The sequence below is a fragment of the Rhinolophus sinicus genome, chromosome X (genome assembly GCF_036562045.2).
Source record: "Rhinolophus sinicus isolate RSC01 chromosome X, ASM3656204v1, whole genome shotgun sequence".
Lineage (NCBI taxonomy): Eukaryota > Metazoa > Chordata > Mammalia > Chiroptera > Rhinolophidae > Rhinolophus > Rhinolophus sinicus.
In genome coordinates this window covers 86,436,256-86,455,339 of record NC_133768.1, presented here as the reverse complement: position 1 = coordinate 86,455,339, position 19,084 = coordinate 86,436,256, and the positions used below count along the sequence as shown (strand labels likewise).

Below are 19,084 nucleotides of genomic sequence, written 5' to 3'. Positions count from 1 at the left end.
CATGTATGCATAAGATTCTAGCAAACACAAAGTTAATATTTTAGAGGCCAAATACCTTGAGAGATTATTTCCCAGGATCTGGAGTCAAACAGAACTGGATACAAATCCAGATCTACCATTCATTAAATGTGTGACTTTGGGTAAGTCACCTAACTTCCCTGAGCTTTAGCTTTCACATCTGTGAAGTTAGAATACTAGTAGTTGTGCCTATACAACAGAGTGTTTGGTAAGGCATGTAAAGTGCCTAGTGTCATGCCCAACGTATAGTGTGTACACAGTAATGTTACCTGCCATTATTATCAGATTTGCTGTTTTGTTGCTAATAATAATGCTGCTTATAATAGTGACCCAAGCATGGGATAAGTTGCTTTGGAAGCAGGCAAGTTCTATGTCCTTGTAAGTCAATCTGAGACTTGATCATTTCTAGTGAGGAACGGTGCCACAAAAGAAGAAAGAGTCAAGGTAGGGTGGCATTCAGGTATTGTATTTGGTTTGACTAGTTGATCCCTCCCAACCTTGAGATGCAGTATTTCTAGCACTGGTTCCTTAGATGTGTCATATTTTGAGGAACACTTGCCCCAAGGCCCACCTAACCAAAATGATTCCCTTAGCAGCCTACCATTTCACCATTAAATTCATTCCCTAAGTGTTTTCTTCAGATGTGAACTTCAGTGTTTAGTGCAGGATATTGCCTGTGCGAGCAACACATTAATTCCTCATTAAAACAGTTTATAGGGTCTTGAGGCATGGAGCAGAGGCTGGATGTGTTTGGACAGATAAGAGATCACCTAAGGGGACAAGCCAAGGTGGGAGCTACTCCAGGTGCTCGGTATCTGACAGCATGGTGGCAAAGTGGGAAGAGATGGGGGAATAACAGTGATATACTTCTCCTCTGCAGTGTTGTCTAGAATGAAACTTAGACTCCTACATGGCAAGACAGTGTGGAATTATGATTCCTCCTCTTTTTATTTAAGATCCCCAGCCAAAATAACTTTGCTTCCTTATCACAGCACATCAGTGTAATATCTTTCTTGTCTGTCCACTTAAGACTCACCTCATCTGACAATAAGAAGAACCCCCTCCTCACCAAACAAAAATGACAGAGATCACACACTAACAGACTGCAAATCAGTTAAGTTATATTTTAAGTGATGTAATATGGTAACCTATAAATAACTAATTGCGTAAAATTGCTTTAGTAGTTTCTAGATGGCAGCTTTAATTAAAAGCACCAAAGACATTTAAAAGTTTGGAAATGGATGGCATGTAATTTGCCCTTTTACCAACCATAAAATGGTAATTAAGGAATTTGATTCACTTCTTCCTATTAAAAGTTTTATGAGAATAGCAAGTTCCTTCTAAATACAGTTTCTCTTCAGCAGAAGGTAGAGCATTTGCTTTACCAGTCTTCTTCAGTAGGGTAAGATGTTTTACTGTACAAATTCTTCAGAAGTTAATTAGAAAATTTCTTTCAATACAAACTGTTTTTAAGGTTCTAAAACATGAAAGTGTATTAGAACTAAACCTTTGATCATGGCCCCATGTTGCCCCACCATCAGTACAAGATGACTCAGTAATTTCAAGTTTACAAAATGCAGGGAGCTGACTATAAAATCAAAGAAATGAGAAAGTCGTTTCATGGTGAGTCTAGCATGGTGTGCTGATTCTTGAAGGAATATGAAATCTACAGTGTGTTGACTTCCCGGAAAATCCAAAACATTCACTCCACAACAGAAGAGTCATCAGAACATGTTTTTATCTTCATCGGTCTTCCAGTATCAATAGTGATTGAATCAGCAGCTGTAGAGTATAAAACTCACACAACATGCCGCAAACCTAGATGTCTTTGGAAATCCATGATTTTCACATCATCACAGGTTAAAACACAGCTGGAAGTGGACCTAGGGAGCCCATTTTTATCTTATAATTGATCAATTGATTGCATTTTTTTTGGCTTCTTCAGACCAAGGATTATAGCTAGCACCACACAGGGCATTTAGATCAGCATTTTGAAGGCACTGATGACTTAAATTAACTTAAACACATAAGATGGACAACTGCTAGGTTTTTTTCTTCTTTAAGTCAAGCAGATTCACTGGTAAAGTTGGGAATGTTTGAAATGTCTCCTCTTTATTCATTCTTTCAGTGACTTCTCTGGCTTACTCTGAGCCCCTTCCTCAATCCCTCAATCTGTCTTCCCTAGCCAGAAATCCAGCCTTTCCTCTTCCCTCTCCCTAATCAGAACTGGGTAGGCATGCAGTGGCATACTAAAGGTGGGATGAGATGGTGGGAGGAATATTTTTTCGCTGACATTGTTTAGAATTTCCAGTGAATGGCAACAGTAAACATAGAGTGCTATTCATCAGTTTTATTATTGTTTTCAATATTTCTACTGAAAATGAGCTCCCCTTACTGTCTGCACCCAGGAAAGACCCCTATCACTGCCCCCAAACTTTGGCATACCTCTGGAGGTATAAGGAAAATACTCACAAAATAATATTAAGTGGAAAGTTCAGGATACAAAACTTTAAGTACTATAAGGGTATAGGGGTGGTGTATACATACAGAGAAAAAAGTTTGAGAAGTTTATCTAAACTTTTATGCTAGCAATGGTAATTGCTATATAAGGAATTATCAGTGATTTATTTTCTTCTCTTTAATTTTCTGAGCATTTATTATTTGTATGATTTAACAAAAGACAAAATATGTTATTTTGAAACATGTGCAGGTGCACACACAATCTGTCCTGTCCTATGGCCAATCTCCGAGGATCTGGTCTCTTTGCTTTAATAAATGACAACTCTCCAAAAGAAGTGTCATAGTACTGATGATTGACAATATGTTACGCTCATCTGAGCATGTTACTGGAAACTTGCTGAAGAGGCAGTACTATAAGTCAAGGAACAAACCTGAATGGAAGACCTTGAAGAAGGCATCCTGGCAGTCTAGTAGTAAAAGATACTTTAATTACATTTATTATTTTTAAGAAAGAGAAATATAAAGAATACAAATTAAAATGGCCAATAATCTCACTATCTAGATAAACCCCAATGATATTGAAACATAAAAATGTAAAAGTAATATACGTATATCTAAGGTTTCAAAATACAAACTCTGTAAAAAGGTACAGAAAGAAAATTCCAGGCTTCTTCACCACAAACAGACACACTTCAGGCCCTCTCTTTGAAGGCATCTCTTGTGATTTCTTTAGCAGTAATCGATATTACCAAATTGTCTTCCCAAAAGATGGAACACATTCACACCAATGGTGTGTAAGACTGCCCATTACCTCAGCAGCTCTGAGTATCATTAAAACTTTTAATATATACCCATCTGATCAGTGGGGAATGGTATCTTATAGCTTATAGCTTTAATTTGAATTTCTTTAATTATACATGAAATTGAGTGTCGTTTTATATCTGTTATGACCATTTGTATTTCTTTTTCAGTAAATTCACTTTCATGTCTTCTGCCAATTTTTCTACTGAGCTGTTGATTTGTCTGTTTTACAAATTAAGAAAAGCATCCCTTTGTCTCTCACATGTGTAACAAATATGTTCAACTTTATCATATCTCTCTTTTTTTAACCATATAGAAGTTTTCTAACTTTATACGATCAGGTGTAGCAATATATTTTCTTAAGGTCTCTAACGTTTGTGTTCTCCTAGAAACACATTCCTGCAGTAAAGATATTTTTAAGGCAGATGGGCAGGACTTTCAATAACCCTTAAATCACACTGTTTGTCTATCCCATTTGTGCCTCATGAAATTTGGAAAACTTAGAAAGTGTTAGAGTAGTTAGACACAGATACTTTAGAATCAGACAGATAAAACTGAGTTCAAATTTATTACTGACATCTCTGAACTGCTGTTTTCTCATCTGTAAAATGGAGATTGTGCACTTGCCTTCTTTACAGGGCTATAGAGGTGAAATGACATGATATGGGTTAAGTCAGTACCTGGCACAGATTAAGTACGGAAAAAAGAATGATGATGATGATAATGAGGATAAGTAAATAAGTTTTAAAACTAATAACTGTTATTAACTGGATTGTTTTCAAGACTAGTAACAAACATTGTGTTTTCAAAGTTGTTTGACTATATTCAAATTATTTTCTGTCAAACTTCATTGATTGTATAGACACCATCCTGATTTAATTCTATTTGCTTGCAAAATTCATTGTCCAAGTAAAGAGAAAAATTTTAGCCATGTATTTAAAATACTTGGAGAGAGGTACTGGTGAGAGATTTACTGTAGAAAAATGTGTGGAAAGTCACAAGTAAACATGTACAAGAAGAGACATGTGCTAGGATGTCATTATATACAGTAAAAAAAAATAAAAAATTGGAGCCAACCTAACAATCCATCAATAGGAGTTAATCAAATGATGGGATATTATACAACAGTAAAAATGAATTAAACTAGATCTACATATAAAAAATTAATACTCACAAAACATAAGGTTGCACAAATAAAAGAAAATTGCAAAATAATATATATGGTGTGATATCATTAGCATATTTTGGTGTAAAATACATTAATATGAAATAAATTTTACCTTTTTTTAAAAAAAGATTTTATTGGGTAAAGGGAACAGAATTTTATTGGATAAAAGTATGTACTTCTGGGATTTTTTCCAAGTCAAGCTGTTGTCCTTTCAATCTTAGTCGTGGAGGGCGCAGCTCAGCACCAGGTCCACTTGCCGTTGTTAGTTGCAGGGGGCACAGCCCACCAACCCTTATGGGAGTTGAGGAGTCAAACCAGCAACCTTGTGGTTGAGAGCCCACGCTCCAACCAACTGAGCCATCTGGCCACCCAGGAGCTGAGCTGCAGCTCATTGACTTCATTCTAGTTGTGGAGGGTGCAGCTTGCTGGCCCATGTGGGAATCGAACTGGCAGTCCCGTTGCCCAGAGTTTGTGCTCTAACCAACAGAGCCACCCGTCCGCCCCAAATTTTACCATTTTTAAGTGTACAATTTTGAGGCATTAAGTACATTCACATTGTTATGTAACCGTCACCACCATCCATTTCTTACATAAATTTTTGAAGCACAAATCATACTATATATTATTTGTGAATATATACATGTGTAGAAAATATATCAAAGCATGCATGGGAATGATACACACTAACTACAGAATAGTGGTTACTTGTGTGGAGGGAAGGGAAAAGAGAATAGAGAAAAAGATATAAGATTTTGTTTCTATTCATGACAATTTTTAAAAAAAGAGATATGTGAAACAAATGTTAACAACTATTAAATTTGGGTGATAGATGCATGGCAGTGTATAATATTATTTCCTGTGTTGTCTACCATTTGAAATATTTCAAAAATTTAAAAAATCAAGTCAGAATTAGAGTTTAGAAAGCAACCTGCATATTTGTATTTGACCATTTTATTTAAAAAAGTGATTTGTCTTGTTTTGTTTTTGTTTTCAATAATGCTTTCACTCATACAGAGATGATATTCAAAATATTTCACAACCTCTAAGACACAGGAACAACATATCAGAATGAACACCAGCTTTAGCCCTCGAGTAGAATCTTTAAGGCTGCCTACGGTGGCCAGCATTAATTTATTATTTTCTGAACTGATTGGATTTGAGGATCTTCTATTTGCTGCATTTCACCAACACATGTAGTATGCGTCCATATGTGGAGTTCTCTAAATGGCTGACAGTGAACTTCCTCGATATTAAAGAGCTTCAATATAATGAGTCAGCTTTATCTTTGACCAAAGAAAGTCACTGTTTACTTGGGAGTGAGTCCTGGCCCATTTAAAGTTTCTCTCTGAGGAATCAAAAGCTTAGCAAATCAAATGCAAGTTTACCTTCATGCCCCAAATATCAAGGCCTAGCCAGGAAGCCCCAATGTTATTTGCTCTATTTTTCTTCCAGTTTCATTTACTAGCTATTCCATGTGGTTTTTCAAAACACTTGTTAGACTTTGTAATCGGCTTTGGGGAAAAGGAAGGTGGCTAAGTACCTCATTTCACCAGTATTTACTCAGGAAAGAAAGCTGATTGCAGCATTTTGGAAGGCATCACTAACTAAAGGAAATTGGAGCCATAACAGTTAATTGATAGGTCTGCTTTGTCCCTCCACAAGCCAAAACCCATCAGAATGGCTTCTGCCAAAGCTACCTACTTTGATTTCTATAATCTTTTCTCTGTGTTCTCCTGAACAAACTAAAATCAGAACTGTAGGCAGACTACTGCCCCAGTGCTGATTTAGGAGTTGAGGTCCCTCAAAAGGTGCCTTCCCGCCTTTCTCAGAGTGACAAAACTGGGGCATTTCTGGAGCAACTGGTCTAAAGAAGGGTTACTTTTAAATCTTCTGATTTTAGCATGTTAGGCTTGAAAGTTTTGAGAAACCACAGATCAACACTTAGCATCCTCAAAATCTTTCTTTTTGTTGTATTTCTTTTTAATAATGTTGGGCACTATTTTATTTTCCAAGTCTATCTGGTCTACTTTTATCTGCATGACTTTATTCAAATAATCTATTTGAATGTTAAAAAAATAATCAATTAGCAAATGACCACAATTTAGGGTCTTCTGAATTGGCTCTAAATTGATACCTTCCTATTTCTTGGAAATGCTAGAGATGTTTGAACAGTTGAATTAAGGAACCATTGCAGTTACAAAAGTGATATCTGGCAGTATTTTAATATGCCAATTTCCTTTTGTTTTACCTCCTTTATAAGACTCGCTGACTGTTATTAATTACTCTTTTTTTTTCTAATGGCTCAAAATGTTCTATCCCTAATACAGACCTTAGTTATTTATTCTATAAACATATAAAGCACTCCTGTGTGGCAAAAACTATGCTAAATGCAACAATCTCTTGTTACAGCTCAAACCTCCTGGTTATCAAACAAGTATCCTGAGATGCCATCATCTTAATTAATGCTTGCAATATATTCAATTAGTGTCGATAAGACACTAGTGTCAGTGACCCACTTACACTATTTATAACACTCCCACTAGTTTTAAGTACTCTGTCAGACCCACACCATGTCCCCGGTTTTCCTTGTTAGGAAAATGAACCATGTTCACTGATCTCCAAAGTTTTGTAAACTTTTCAAGCAGCAAACAATCTGGTCTGCATCAAGAAATGTGGAAATTATAAGTGGAGTATAAAGATGTGATCCCCACCCATGAGTGGAATATGATCTGGTTGGGGAGATGAGAGGAATTATTAGAGGAAACTGTAATCCAGGATTCGGTTGTAGGATACAAACTATAAACACTCCAGCGTTTCAGAGAATAGAGAGCTGATTGGGATTTTGAGAAAAAGGGAGAGATAAATGAACATAAGGGAAGTTTGGAGGAAAGGAAAGGAATCTGAAAAAGGACTGGACACATGGGTGAAGAACAACTTGGAACTGAATTCTAACCTCTCTATTCCTGGTAAGGTAGGTTAAGTGAAGTCAAAGAGAGGTAAGAGATCAAAGAACAAGGCAAAGAAGAGAAGGTAGGGTAGTAGACAACAAAGAGGCAAGGCTAAATGAGGAATGAATGACTCAACCCTTCCTATGAAGGTTGCGGTGGTCCTGAAATGGATTTTTTTAAATGACCCTCACTCATGTAAAATGCATTCTTAAGTCCAGTCAAAACACTTCATGCTCTTAGTTACAGGCTAGGCTTTAGATTTGCAAACTAATGACACATTATACCTGTTGTGATCCTCCTTTGGATTGGTATAATATATCTCTTCTCATAGGCTCAGAAATTTCTACCATCAGACAAGACTAATGAAATTGTTTGATGTAATTGACAGGAAACATCTCCATCAAGATCCTGCAATTCTTTTTGTCAGTTCGTATATTGTAATTATTGAGGCTAGACTTTTACTGTGTCTTGAAAGATAAGCAGGATTTGGATACTAGGAGAAAGAAAGGGTATTCCAGGCACAGGAAACAGAGCAGGCAAAAATGTAGTGATGGGAAAGTGAAATGTGTTTCAGAGTCAGTGCATAGACCAGTTTGGCTGGAGAAGTAACACAGGATACTATGCAAACTGATCTCTCATTACCATCAGCGTGGAGGAGATGCTGACAGAATGGCCACCTAAATCAAGTTGTGCTGAAGCAGGTAATCACGTAACAGGTAAACCACAGCTTGATGTCAGAAAACTAACAATCAAAATCAAAAACATTAATATCAGTTGTGTTAACCTTTCAGAAAGATTTCATAGATAGAATAGATGTTGTTTTCTTTGATCTTTACAGTAATGCATTGACATGGTCAGCTCAGCTTGAGTTTTCAACATTAGACAAAGACAAAAAGCTGATGACTGGCAGATTATATAAAGTTTGGAAAGTCACAGTCAGTCTCACAATAGGATCTCCTAGCTTCTGCCCGAAAACTCTTTCCTCCTCCTCATATATCTTTCCTGAACATGTCTGGGTGAATGAATTTAAAGAAAAAAGGTGGGTAAATGGCCTTGGAAACCCAATCTCAGTCAAGACAAGTATAGGGAAGTCACCAGCTCCATTTTTTTTAATTTATTGGGATGACAATTGTTAGTAAAATTACATAGATTTCAGGTGCACAATTCTGTATTACATCATCTATAAATCCCATTGTGTGTTCACACCCAGAGTCAGTATTCCTTCCATCACCATATATTTGATCCCCGTTACCCTCATCTATCACCCCCACCCCTTACCCGCTGGTAACCATTAAACTATTGTCTGGGTCTATGAGTTTTTCTTTCTCATTTGTTTGTTTTGTTATTTTGTTGTTTTTGGTTTATATATCACATACCAGTGAAATCATATGATTCTCTGCTTTTGCTGTCTGACTTATTTTGCTTAGCATTATACTCTAAAGATCCACCCATGTTGTCACAAATGTTTCTATATCATCTTTTCCTACAGCCAAATAGTATTCCATTGTGTATATATACCACAACTTCTTTTTTTTTCCTTTCTTTTTTTTAATTAAATTTAATGGGGTGACAATTGTTAGTAAAATTACATACATTTCAGGTGTACAATTCTGTATTACATCATCTATAAATCCCATTGTGTGTTCATCACCCAGAGTCAGTTCTCTTTATACCACCATATATTTGATCCCACTTACCTTCAACTCCCACCCCCCACCCCCCAATCCCTTACCCTCTGGCAACCACTAAACTATTGTCTGTGTCTATGAGTTTCTGTTTCTCATTTGTCTGTCTTGTTCTTTTGTTGTTTTTGGTTTATATACCACATATCAGTGAAATCACATGGTTCTCTGCTTTTTCTGTCTGACTTAATTTCGCTCAGCATTACACTCTCAAGATCCATCCATGTTGTCACACATGTTCCTATATCATCTTTTCTTACTGCCGAATAGTGTTCCACTGTGTATATATACCACAACTTCTTTATCCATTCATATATCGAAGGACATTTTGGTTTTTTCCATGTCTTGGTCACAGTAAACAAAGCTGCAGTGAACACTGGAGCACACGTGTCTTTAAGTATAAATGTTTTCAGAATTTTCGGCTAGATACCCAGGAGAGGGACTGCTGGGTCATACGATAATCCTATTCATAATTTTTGAGGAAACTCCACAATGCCTTCCATAACGGCTGCACTAGTCTGCATTCCCACCAACAGTGTATGAGGGTTCCTTTTTCTCCACAGCCTCTCCAACATTTGTTACTATTTGTCTTGTTGATGATAGCCATTCTGACTGGGGTGAGGTGATATCTCATTGTGGTTTTGATTTGCATTTCTCTGATGATTAGTGATGTTGAGCATTTTTTCATATGTCTATTTGCCATTTGTATGTCCTCTTTGGAGAAATGTCTCTTCAAGTCCTCTGCCCATTTTTCAATTGGGTTGTTTGTTTTTTTTGTTGTTGAGTTGCATGAGTTCCTTGTATATTCTGGATACTAGCCCCTTATCGGAGGCACTGTTTGCAAAAATCTTCTCCCATTCAGTTGGTGGCCTCTTTATTTTGTCAATGGTTTCTTTTGCTGTGCAGAAGCTTTTAAGTTTCATATAGTCCCATTCGTTTATTTTAGCTTTTACTTCCATTGCCTTTGGAGTCAAATTCATAAAATGCTCTTTGAACCCAAGGTCCATAAGTTTAGTACCTATGTTTTCTTCTATGCAGTTTATTGTGTCAGGTCTTATGCTTAAGTCTTTGATCCATTTTGAATTAATTTTGGTACATGGTGACAAATAGCAGTCCAGTTTCATTCTTTTGCACGTGGCTATCCAATTCTCCCAGCACCATTTATTGAAGAGGCTGTCTTTGCTCCATTGTATGTTTTTAGCTTCTTTGTCAAAAATTATCTGTCCATATTTATGTGGTTTTATTTCTGCGTTCTCAATTCTATTCCATTGGTCTATGTGTCTGTTTTTCTGCCAATACCATGCTGTTTTGATTATTGTAGCCCTGTAGTACAACCCAAAGTCAGGAAGTGTGATACCTCCATTATTGTTCTTTTTCTTAAGATTGCTTTGGCTATTCGGGGTCTTTTGTGGTTCCAAACAAATCTGATGATTTTTGTTCTATTTCTTTAAAATATGCCATTGGGATTTTGATGGGGATTGCATTGAATCTGTATATTGCTTTGGGTAATATGGCCATTTTAACTATGTTGATTCTTCCAATCCATGAGCACGGAATGTCTTTCCATTTCTTTGTGTCTTCTTCAATTTCTTTCAAAAATGTCTTATAGTTTTCAGCATATAGGTCTTTCACATCCTTGGTTAAGTTTATTCCTAGGTATTTTATTCTTTTTGCTGCAATTGCAAAAGGAATTGTTTTTTGTATTTCTTTTTCTGAGATTTCATTGTTAGTATATAGGAAGGCAATGGACTTTTGTGCGTTGATTTTGTAGCCAGCAAATTTACTGTATTCGTTGATTGTTTCTAATAGCTTTTTGGTGGAGTCTTTAGGGTTTTCTATATATAGCATCATGTCATCTGCAAAGAGTGATAATTTAACTTCTTCATTCCCAATTTGGATGCCTTTTATTTCTTTCTCTTGCCGGATATCTCTGGCAAGGACTTCCAACACTATGTTGAAAAGCAGAGGTGATAGGGGACAGCCCTGTCGTGTTCCTGAACGTAGAGCAAAGGGCTTCATGAGATTAGCAGAGGGCTTCTCATATATGGCCTTTCTTATGTTAAGGCATTTTCCTTCTATACCTATTTTATTAAGTGTTTCAATCATAAATGGATGTTGTATCTTGTCAAACGCTTTTTCTGCATCAATTGATATAATCATATGATTTTTGTCCTTTATTTTGTTTATGTGATTTATCACATTGATGGATTTGATGTTGAACCATCCTTGTGCCCCAGGGATGAACCCCAATTGGTCGTGATGAATAATCTTTTTAATGCATTGTTGTATTCGATTTGCTAGAATTTTATTTAGGATTTTTGCATCGGTATTCATCAGAGATATTGGTCTGTAGTTTTCTTTTTTGTGCTGTCCTTACCAGGTTTTGGTATCAGGGTAATGTTGGCCTCATAAAATGAGTTAGGGAGTACTGTCTCTTCTTCAATTTTTGGAAGAGTTTGTGCAGAATTGGTATTAGATCCTCTTTGAAGGTTTGGTAGAATTCACTAGTGAAGCCATCTGGTCCCGGACTTTTGCTTTTGGGAAGGTTTTGGATGACTGATTCAATTTCATTACTGGTGATCGGTCTGTTTAGATTTTCCAGTTCTTCATGGTTCAGCCTTGAAGGCTATATGTTTCTAAGAACTTGTCCATTTCTTCTAGGTTGTTGAATTTGGTGGCATATAGTCCTTCATAGTATTCTTGGATGATCCTTTGTATTTCTGTGGTGTCCGTGATAACTTCCCTTTTTCGCTTTCTGATTTTGTTAATCAGTGTCTTCTCTTTTATCTTAGTAAGTCTAGCCAAGGGTTTGTCAATTTTGTTAATCTTTTCAAAGAACCAGCTCTTTGTCACATTAATTTTTTCTATTGTCTTTTTGTTCTCTATTTCATTTAGTTCTGCTCTAATTTTTGTTACTTCCTTTCTTCTGCTGACCTTGGGTTTTACTTGTTCTTCTTTTTCTAGTTCTCTAAGGTGTAACATGAGGTTATTTATTTGGGAGTTTTCTTGTTTCTTGAGATAGGCCTGTAATGATATAAAGTTCCCTCTTAAAACTGCTTTCGCTGCATCCCAAAAATTTTGGTAGGGTTTATTTTCATTGTCATTTGTTTCTATGTATCTTTTGATCTCGCCTCTAACTTCCTCTTTGACCCAGTCCTTCTTTAAAAGTATGTTGTTTAATCTCCTTGTATTTGTGTTCTTTCCTGCTTTCTTTTTGCAGTTGATATCCAATTTCAAAGCCTTGTGATCAGACAATATGCCTGGTATGATTTCAATCTTCTTAAATTTGTTGGGACTGATTTTATGTCCCAATATATGGTCTGTCCTTGAGAATGTTCCATGTATACTAGAAAAGAATGTATAGTCTGATGTTTTAGGATGAAGTGCTCTATAAATGTCAATTATGTCCATTTCATCTAATGTGTCATTTAGGGCTGCTATTTCGTTATTTATTTTCTGTTTGGATGATCTATCCATAGCTGTCAATGATGTATTTAAGTCCCCTAGTATAATTGTGTTTTGGTCAATTTCTCCCTTTAGTTCTGTTAGTAGTTGCTTGGTATATTTCGGTGCTCCCTGATTGGGGGCATAAATATTGATGACTGTTATGTCTTCTTGTTGTACAGTCCCCTCAACATTATGAAATGTCCATCTTTGCTTCTTGTTATCTTTTTCACCTTGAAGTCTGTTTCATGTGATATCATTATGGCTACACCTGATTTTCTCTGGGTACCATTTGCTTGGAGTGTCAATTTCCACCCTTTCACTTTGAGTCTATGCTTGTCCTTGTAGCTGAGATGTGTCTCTTGGAGACAGCATATGGTTGGGTTTAGTTTTTGATCCAATCTGCTACTCTGTGCCTTTTTATTGGTGAGTTCAGTCCATTTACATTTAGGGTGATTATTGATATGTGAGGATTTCCTGTCATTCTATCTTTAGTTTTCTGGTAAGGCTGTGTCTCCATTGTTTCTTTGCCTTTTGTTGTTGTCTATTATTTCTGTGTGGTGGTATTCTATGATGTTTCCTCTGTTTCTTCTTTTATTTCAGTATATATTTCAGTTCTGGATTTTTTTGAGTGGTTACCCTTAAGTTTATGTAAAAGAAAGTTTGATATTTAGAGTATTCCATTTTCTTCAGCGCTTACTTTCTCCATTCCCATATTCGGTTCAGGCCTTTACTCTCCCCTTTTTGAGTTTTGGTTGCCACAAATTGTCCCTGTTGATGGTGGTCGAATAGCCTCCTTTAGTATTTCTTGTAGTGCAGGTCGTGTATTAGAAAATTCCTCAGCTTCTGTATGTCTGGAAAGGTCTTTATTCCTCCTTCATATCTAAAGGATATCTTTGCTGGATATATTATTCTTGGCTCATGATTTCTCTCTTTCAATAGTTTGAATATTTGGTTCCACTCCCTCCTGGCTTGTAGAGTTTCTGCTGAAAAATCTGATGATAATCTAATGGGCTTTCCTTTGTAAGTTAGCATCTTCTTTTCCCTGGCTGCCTTGAGGATTCTTTCTTTGTCGTTGATTTTAGATAGCTTCAATACAATGTGCCTTGGAGAAGGCCTGTTGGGATTGAGGTAATTAGGTGTTCTATTTGCTTCTTGGATTCGAGGGTCCAGTTCTGTCCACAAGTTTGGGAAGTTCTCATCGACAATTTGTTTGAATATATTCTCTGTTCCCTTCTCTCTTTCTTCTCCTTCTGGTATGCCCATTATTCTTATATTGCTCTTTCTGATGGAGTCAGTAAGTTCTTGTAGAGTTCTTTCATTTCTTTTAAGTCTCAAATCTCTTTCTTCTTCCTTCCGTGTCATTTCCAGGTTTCTATCTTCGATGTCACTGATTCTTTCCTCCATCTGGTCAACACTACTACCTACGCTGGCTATTTCATTCTTCATTTCTTCTATTGAGATCTTATTCCCCAGAAATTCTATTTGGTTCTTTTTTAAAATTTCAATCTCTTTCGTAAAATGCTCATGCTCTTCTTTGATTGTGTTTCTGAGTTCATTAACTGCCTATCTGTGTTTTCTTGCATCTTGTTGAGTTTTTTCAGAACTGCAATCTTGAATTCTCTGTAATTTAAGTCACATATTTCTGTATCTTTAAGTGCCTTTTTGGAGACTTTTCACTTTCTTTCTGAGCTGTCTTATAGCCTCGGTTATTCATGGCAATTACTGATTTATTATTTCTCTTGCTAGACATCTACAAGAGTGGCTTCTTCAACAGTTTGATAGGAAGAGGTCTTTTTTTGTTTTCCAGTACTTGTTGGTAGATTGTTTTATTTTCTTTCTGAGTGCAGCCTTTTTTTCTCTCACACACAGTAGTGCTATGTTATCTCTGCGCTATTCCAGCTTCTCAAACAATGGGGGGATTCCCTGGGAGACGGGCTTCTCCTCTGTTCATAGTTTGCCTGGGTCACAGGGCGTAGTGTCCATGTGGGTATGTGGAGAGCTTTTGAAGTTCCAAATCCCTTCCTGCACCAGTTTCAGAGCCCATATGTTTAAGCAGTTCCGTTTACTCCTGCAGTGATCCGCCCAGATAGGTGGGGCCAGGGACAGGGTAAGTTGTGAGCGGTGGCCCAGAGCAGTGGCGGCAACCACCGCTACAGCCGGTACTGCTTCCACAGCTCTCTCCCCTTTGACGGAACTAGTTGGTCTGCAAATATGTGTCTGCCGTCCACAGTTCTCAGAACAGCAAATATTGTGTTCTTTTGATCTGACACTGCTACTGTTCTGCTTCTAGCACCTGGCAGGTGGGGCGGGGCAAGCTCTGGGAGGGTAGGGAGGGGAGGCTAATCTCAGTTCCTAAGCCTTCTGTTCTCTGCTCAGCAGTGAGAGCTTAAACCACCGTTTTCAACCTTCTTCCCTCAGTCTTTTCTCTGAGGTCTCTGCCGTGATTGTTGGATTAATCCCTGTTTTATGCTGCCTCCTTAGCACTTTGGGCTATAAATAGAGCCCTAGCAGTTCGATTTCTTCCCTCTCCTGCAGCTGCGGTAGTTCTGGGATGCAGCGAGCTTGGAGCACTGAGCTAGGTCTCCATCCTGTACCGGCATGTCTCCATCTCTGCTCTTCTCCCTTCCCTCCTCCCCCGCTCACGCAATTTGCCCACCTTTAGGTGAATTCAGTAGTGTGCCTCTTCATCTTGCCTGTCTGCTGTGCAGGGAGTCCTTTGTGAAGTTATGGTTGTTCAATTAGTTGTAAATTCCAGGGGAGATTTACAGAGGCTCACCTCACGCCGACATTTTGATTGGGTCCTCTCTCAGGTATTTCTAATTCAACTATGGAAATAAGCAAATGGCTTATGCATCTGCACCCTAAAAGATATGTGATGCATACTGCCTCCCTTGTCATTTCCCATTTATCTTAAAGAGGATTTTTTTTTCTGTTTGTTGAGTTTAGCAAGTATCAAGGGGGTGGAAATGTAAAATTGGATAACACAAAATTATTAGACCTGGCTTATCTCCACATATTACATTTTTGTCATTTCTTTTCTATACACAAAGAAGTGAATGTGTGCCCAAACAGACCTATCCCAATACTGTCCTGTCTGTGCTGAGCAAAATTGAATCCATATGCCTTTAAAATGCTTTTTCATTTCTATGGCTTGTTTCAAATTCCTGATCTTGGTGCAAATGTGGCCCAACAGCCTCCTAATGTTCATTTGCTCTTTCCCAACAGGCATCACAGTTGATAGACATGGATTCGTTTACTTTGTGGATGGGACTATGATTCGGAGAATTGATGGGAATGCTGTGATCACCACTGTAATCGGCTCAAATGGTCTGACTTCCACACAGCCACTGAGCTGTGACTCAGGAATGGACATCACTCAGGTAGGCACCACTGGTTTTAAAGCGTTATCACCATTTGGCATCATGGAAATGAATAACAATTTTCTCATATAGAAATACATAGAAAGGAATCCTGAGTTATCTGTTATAACACCAGACAGCAGAAGTTTCTCTTTATGTAAATTACTTTTTGCCTCCTCAGAAAAGCACTGTTAGGGGTAAGGAGGGGAATAATGATAGATGGAATGTTGAATTTAAGTCTCTCAAATTTGAATCTATTAGACGGTAAGACCAATTTTATTTATTAAATATTTTCCATGATATATAAATTTATTATTTTTAAGCAACAAATACAATAACTCTTATATATTGTATTGTACTGTAATTGTACTATAATTAATACAGTAACTCCCATTTAGAAAAGTATTGACTACTGAAGTCTTTAGAAATCTTTTTAAATGAATATATGAACAAGACTTTTTATTTGTGTGTCCATAAATAGCTATTTTGAGGACATTTGGAAGTTTTCTTGAGTAAAAGCAATGTTCCCTCTGAGATCTATTTTACATATATTTAGGAAAGCTTTTTGCCAGTGAGAATGAAAGTTAAAATTCAGTGTAGCTCTCACCTGAGTCCAAAATTCTGATTTTACCACAATACTACAAAATCAGGATTAGACATGTAGAGAGACTATAGTGCATACAGCATAGTCCCACCACCTTGTGAATGTCTTTCTTAGTCCACAGACACAAGAGGTTGCTATGTAGAATGTGGGAAATGGACTAGACAATCCTCAGAGGGACTTTGAAGCTCTAATATTCCATGAACCTGTGACTTTGACAAAGGAGATTACTACATAATCTTTTCAAATAAATTAGAGTGTAAATTGAGAGTTTTAAAATTGGTTAGTGTATCAGAGAGGATGGTTTTGTCAGCAAGTAATAAAACACTTATCTAAAAGTGGCTTGAACAATTAGGTTTCATTATCTCAGAGAGAGATGACCAGAAGTAGGCAAAGATACCAGCATATTTCCGTCTTGTGCCACATTGGGCAAAATCGGGTCACATGCCCTTGCTTTCACCAGTCACTGGCAAAGAAGAAATGAGATCTCCAAAATGGATTCAGACCCTCTGGAACTGCATCACCTTCCTTGAGTGTATTGCTACCTGATTCTTGAACCAAAAGCAGGATTCCGTTATCAAGGCATGAAGGATTGCTGTTGGGTAGACAGCCAGCAATATCCTCCACAGTTAGAAAATTCCTGTTGCTTCATTCTTCATACTACCTAAAACCTTGGATAACAAGGAAAGGAAAGTGAACACATCACCCAAAAAACTTTTCTTTAGTCATTAGATCTAATACACCCCACCCCCATCACCATCCTCCATGCATACAGATCTCTATAAAACACTAAAAATGTGCCTATTGGGGGATTTCTTCTTCTCTATGTGCCCCTGCCTCGCCCCCAGAAACTCAGAAAATAGTCAACCGCAAAAATAAGATGGTAATTTGAAGGCCTGAAAAACTGTCAAAATGAATGAACCATTCTTCAGAGATATTTGAGTGGATCAGTCTATCAAGTCCTAGAGCAGTCTAACCTTCTATGATGCAAAATCCAACAGAAGGCAAGGAAAAAGGGCATTATTCATGGCAGTAAGGAAAAGTGTGAATGTGTTTATATGGAGGAGGGGGACAAAGGAGAGAAGATGCACATATATGATTCACTTGTAGGATGCTTTTAACTTATAGTAGGACTCTTAGAATTGCAATCAGTCAACTCTAAACAACTTATCTGTTTCTGTGTGGAAAAGTTATGCTGAAAAGAGAATTCTTTGTCTAAATAGAGCAAACATATGATCCTCATCACCATGAGAAGTGTTCTTTGTCACATGACACTTTCCAAACCATAACTGCCACCATGAAAGCTACCTCATCCCTTTCAGGATTTAGAGTGCAGCTTATTGAAAAGAGGCCCTAGTCACCAGGAGACAGAATTACATTTTTCCTATGACATTTAATTCCAAGCCTCAGTTTCCCTGATGCCCCCTCCCTTTTCCTTACACAACTTAAGCTTTAGAAAAACAGTAGGTTTTTGGGGAGGGAGGGGAATAAGATAACGTGGGAGGATGGGTGTTAGAAGCCACTATGGCAGATTGGGATAGAAAGCAGGCTTCATGTCCAAATTATTTGGCAGCTATCTCTGCTATTGTCCATCATGTCCTGCTCTGTGCTTAAAGCACTCTAATGAGTAACTAGAATTTGTCCTCATAGCTGACAGAGAATGAGTCCATACTGATATCTATCTCAGTGTCCAGATTATAACCCTCCATTTTTTCATGGCTCCATTCCCTCAGTCCAAAATTACCTCTGCTGGTCCAAATCCTATTCCTCACCCTCCTCACACCTCACCTCTTCCGTGGCAACTTTCCCTGATGGTTCTAGTCCTCACTGTTGTCTCATTCCCTTACTGAAAGTTAGTATCACCATGTTTAATATGTAATCTGTTCTGTGCTACCCAGCTGTGTATCCAACTAGTCTCCCAAGATAGACTCTGTGTTCTTTGCACATGCATAGTAAATGCTCAGCCAGCAGAGTTAACATATATACCCATACTGAAAGGACATTATGGTATAAAGAATATGGAGAAGTACTGAAAGTTGAACCTAGAGAACTAAGTGGAGACCACATGGTGAATGACTTTATAAGTATGTAGTATTCCAGCTTTAGCTAGTAGACAATAGGGAGCCAATAATAGTATTAAGCATGGAAATGCATTTTTCAAAGATCATTCTAACTATGGTATAGAGAATCAAGTGGAAGGAAACTGTTAGAGGCAGGGAGATCACTTAAGAGGCAGTTGAAGTAATATAGATATGATGGAGACAAAACATATCAATATATACATGATTAACACCTTTTCAAGAGACTTCTGTACAAATTGCTTTCCAATATTGTTTGTATTTGTTTTGTTTTGTTTTTTGTTTTGGATGTTCAGATGATATATCTTTGGGATACAACTCCGTGATGACCATAAAGCTGCTCAGCTTTATGTGGGTTCATAAGCAATGATGATGGCCAAACCTAAAATATCAGCAGTATGGATTAAGAAAGGTAGACAGAGTGGTGAAGTATTGGAGCTAGAAATCAAAGAGCTTGTTGACTGATGACTGACTTAGTTTTGGAATTAAGGAACTATGTATATGTATGTGGTGGTAAGAAGG

At 37.4% G+C, this 19,084-nt stretch overlaps 1 protein-coding gene across 13 annotated transcripts in view; it reads left to right on the top strand.

Annotated features, from left to right (window-relative positions):
- TENM1 (teneurin transmembrane protein 1) overlaps window positions 1-19,084 on the top strand; it is a 1,181,603-nt gene that overhangs the window by 1,069,080 nt on the left and 93,439 nt on the right. For all 13 annotated transcript variants that reach the window (XM_074324280.1, XM_074324286.1, XM_074324287.1 and 10 more), the window contains one exon: window positions 15,750-15,904. In XM_074324280.1, the coding sequence (XP_074180381.1) occupies window positions 15,750-15,904 (155 nt within the window). The remainder of the gene's footprint in view (window positions 1-15,749; window positions 15,905-19,084) is intronic.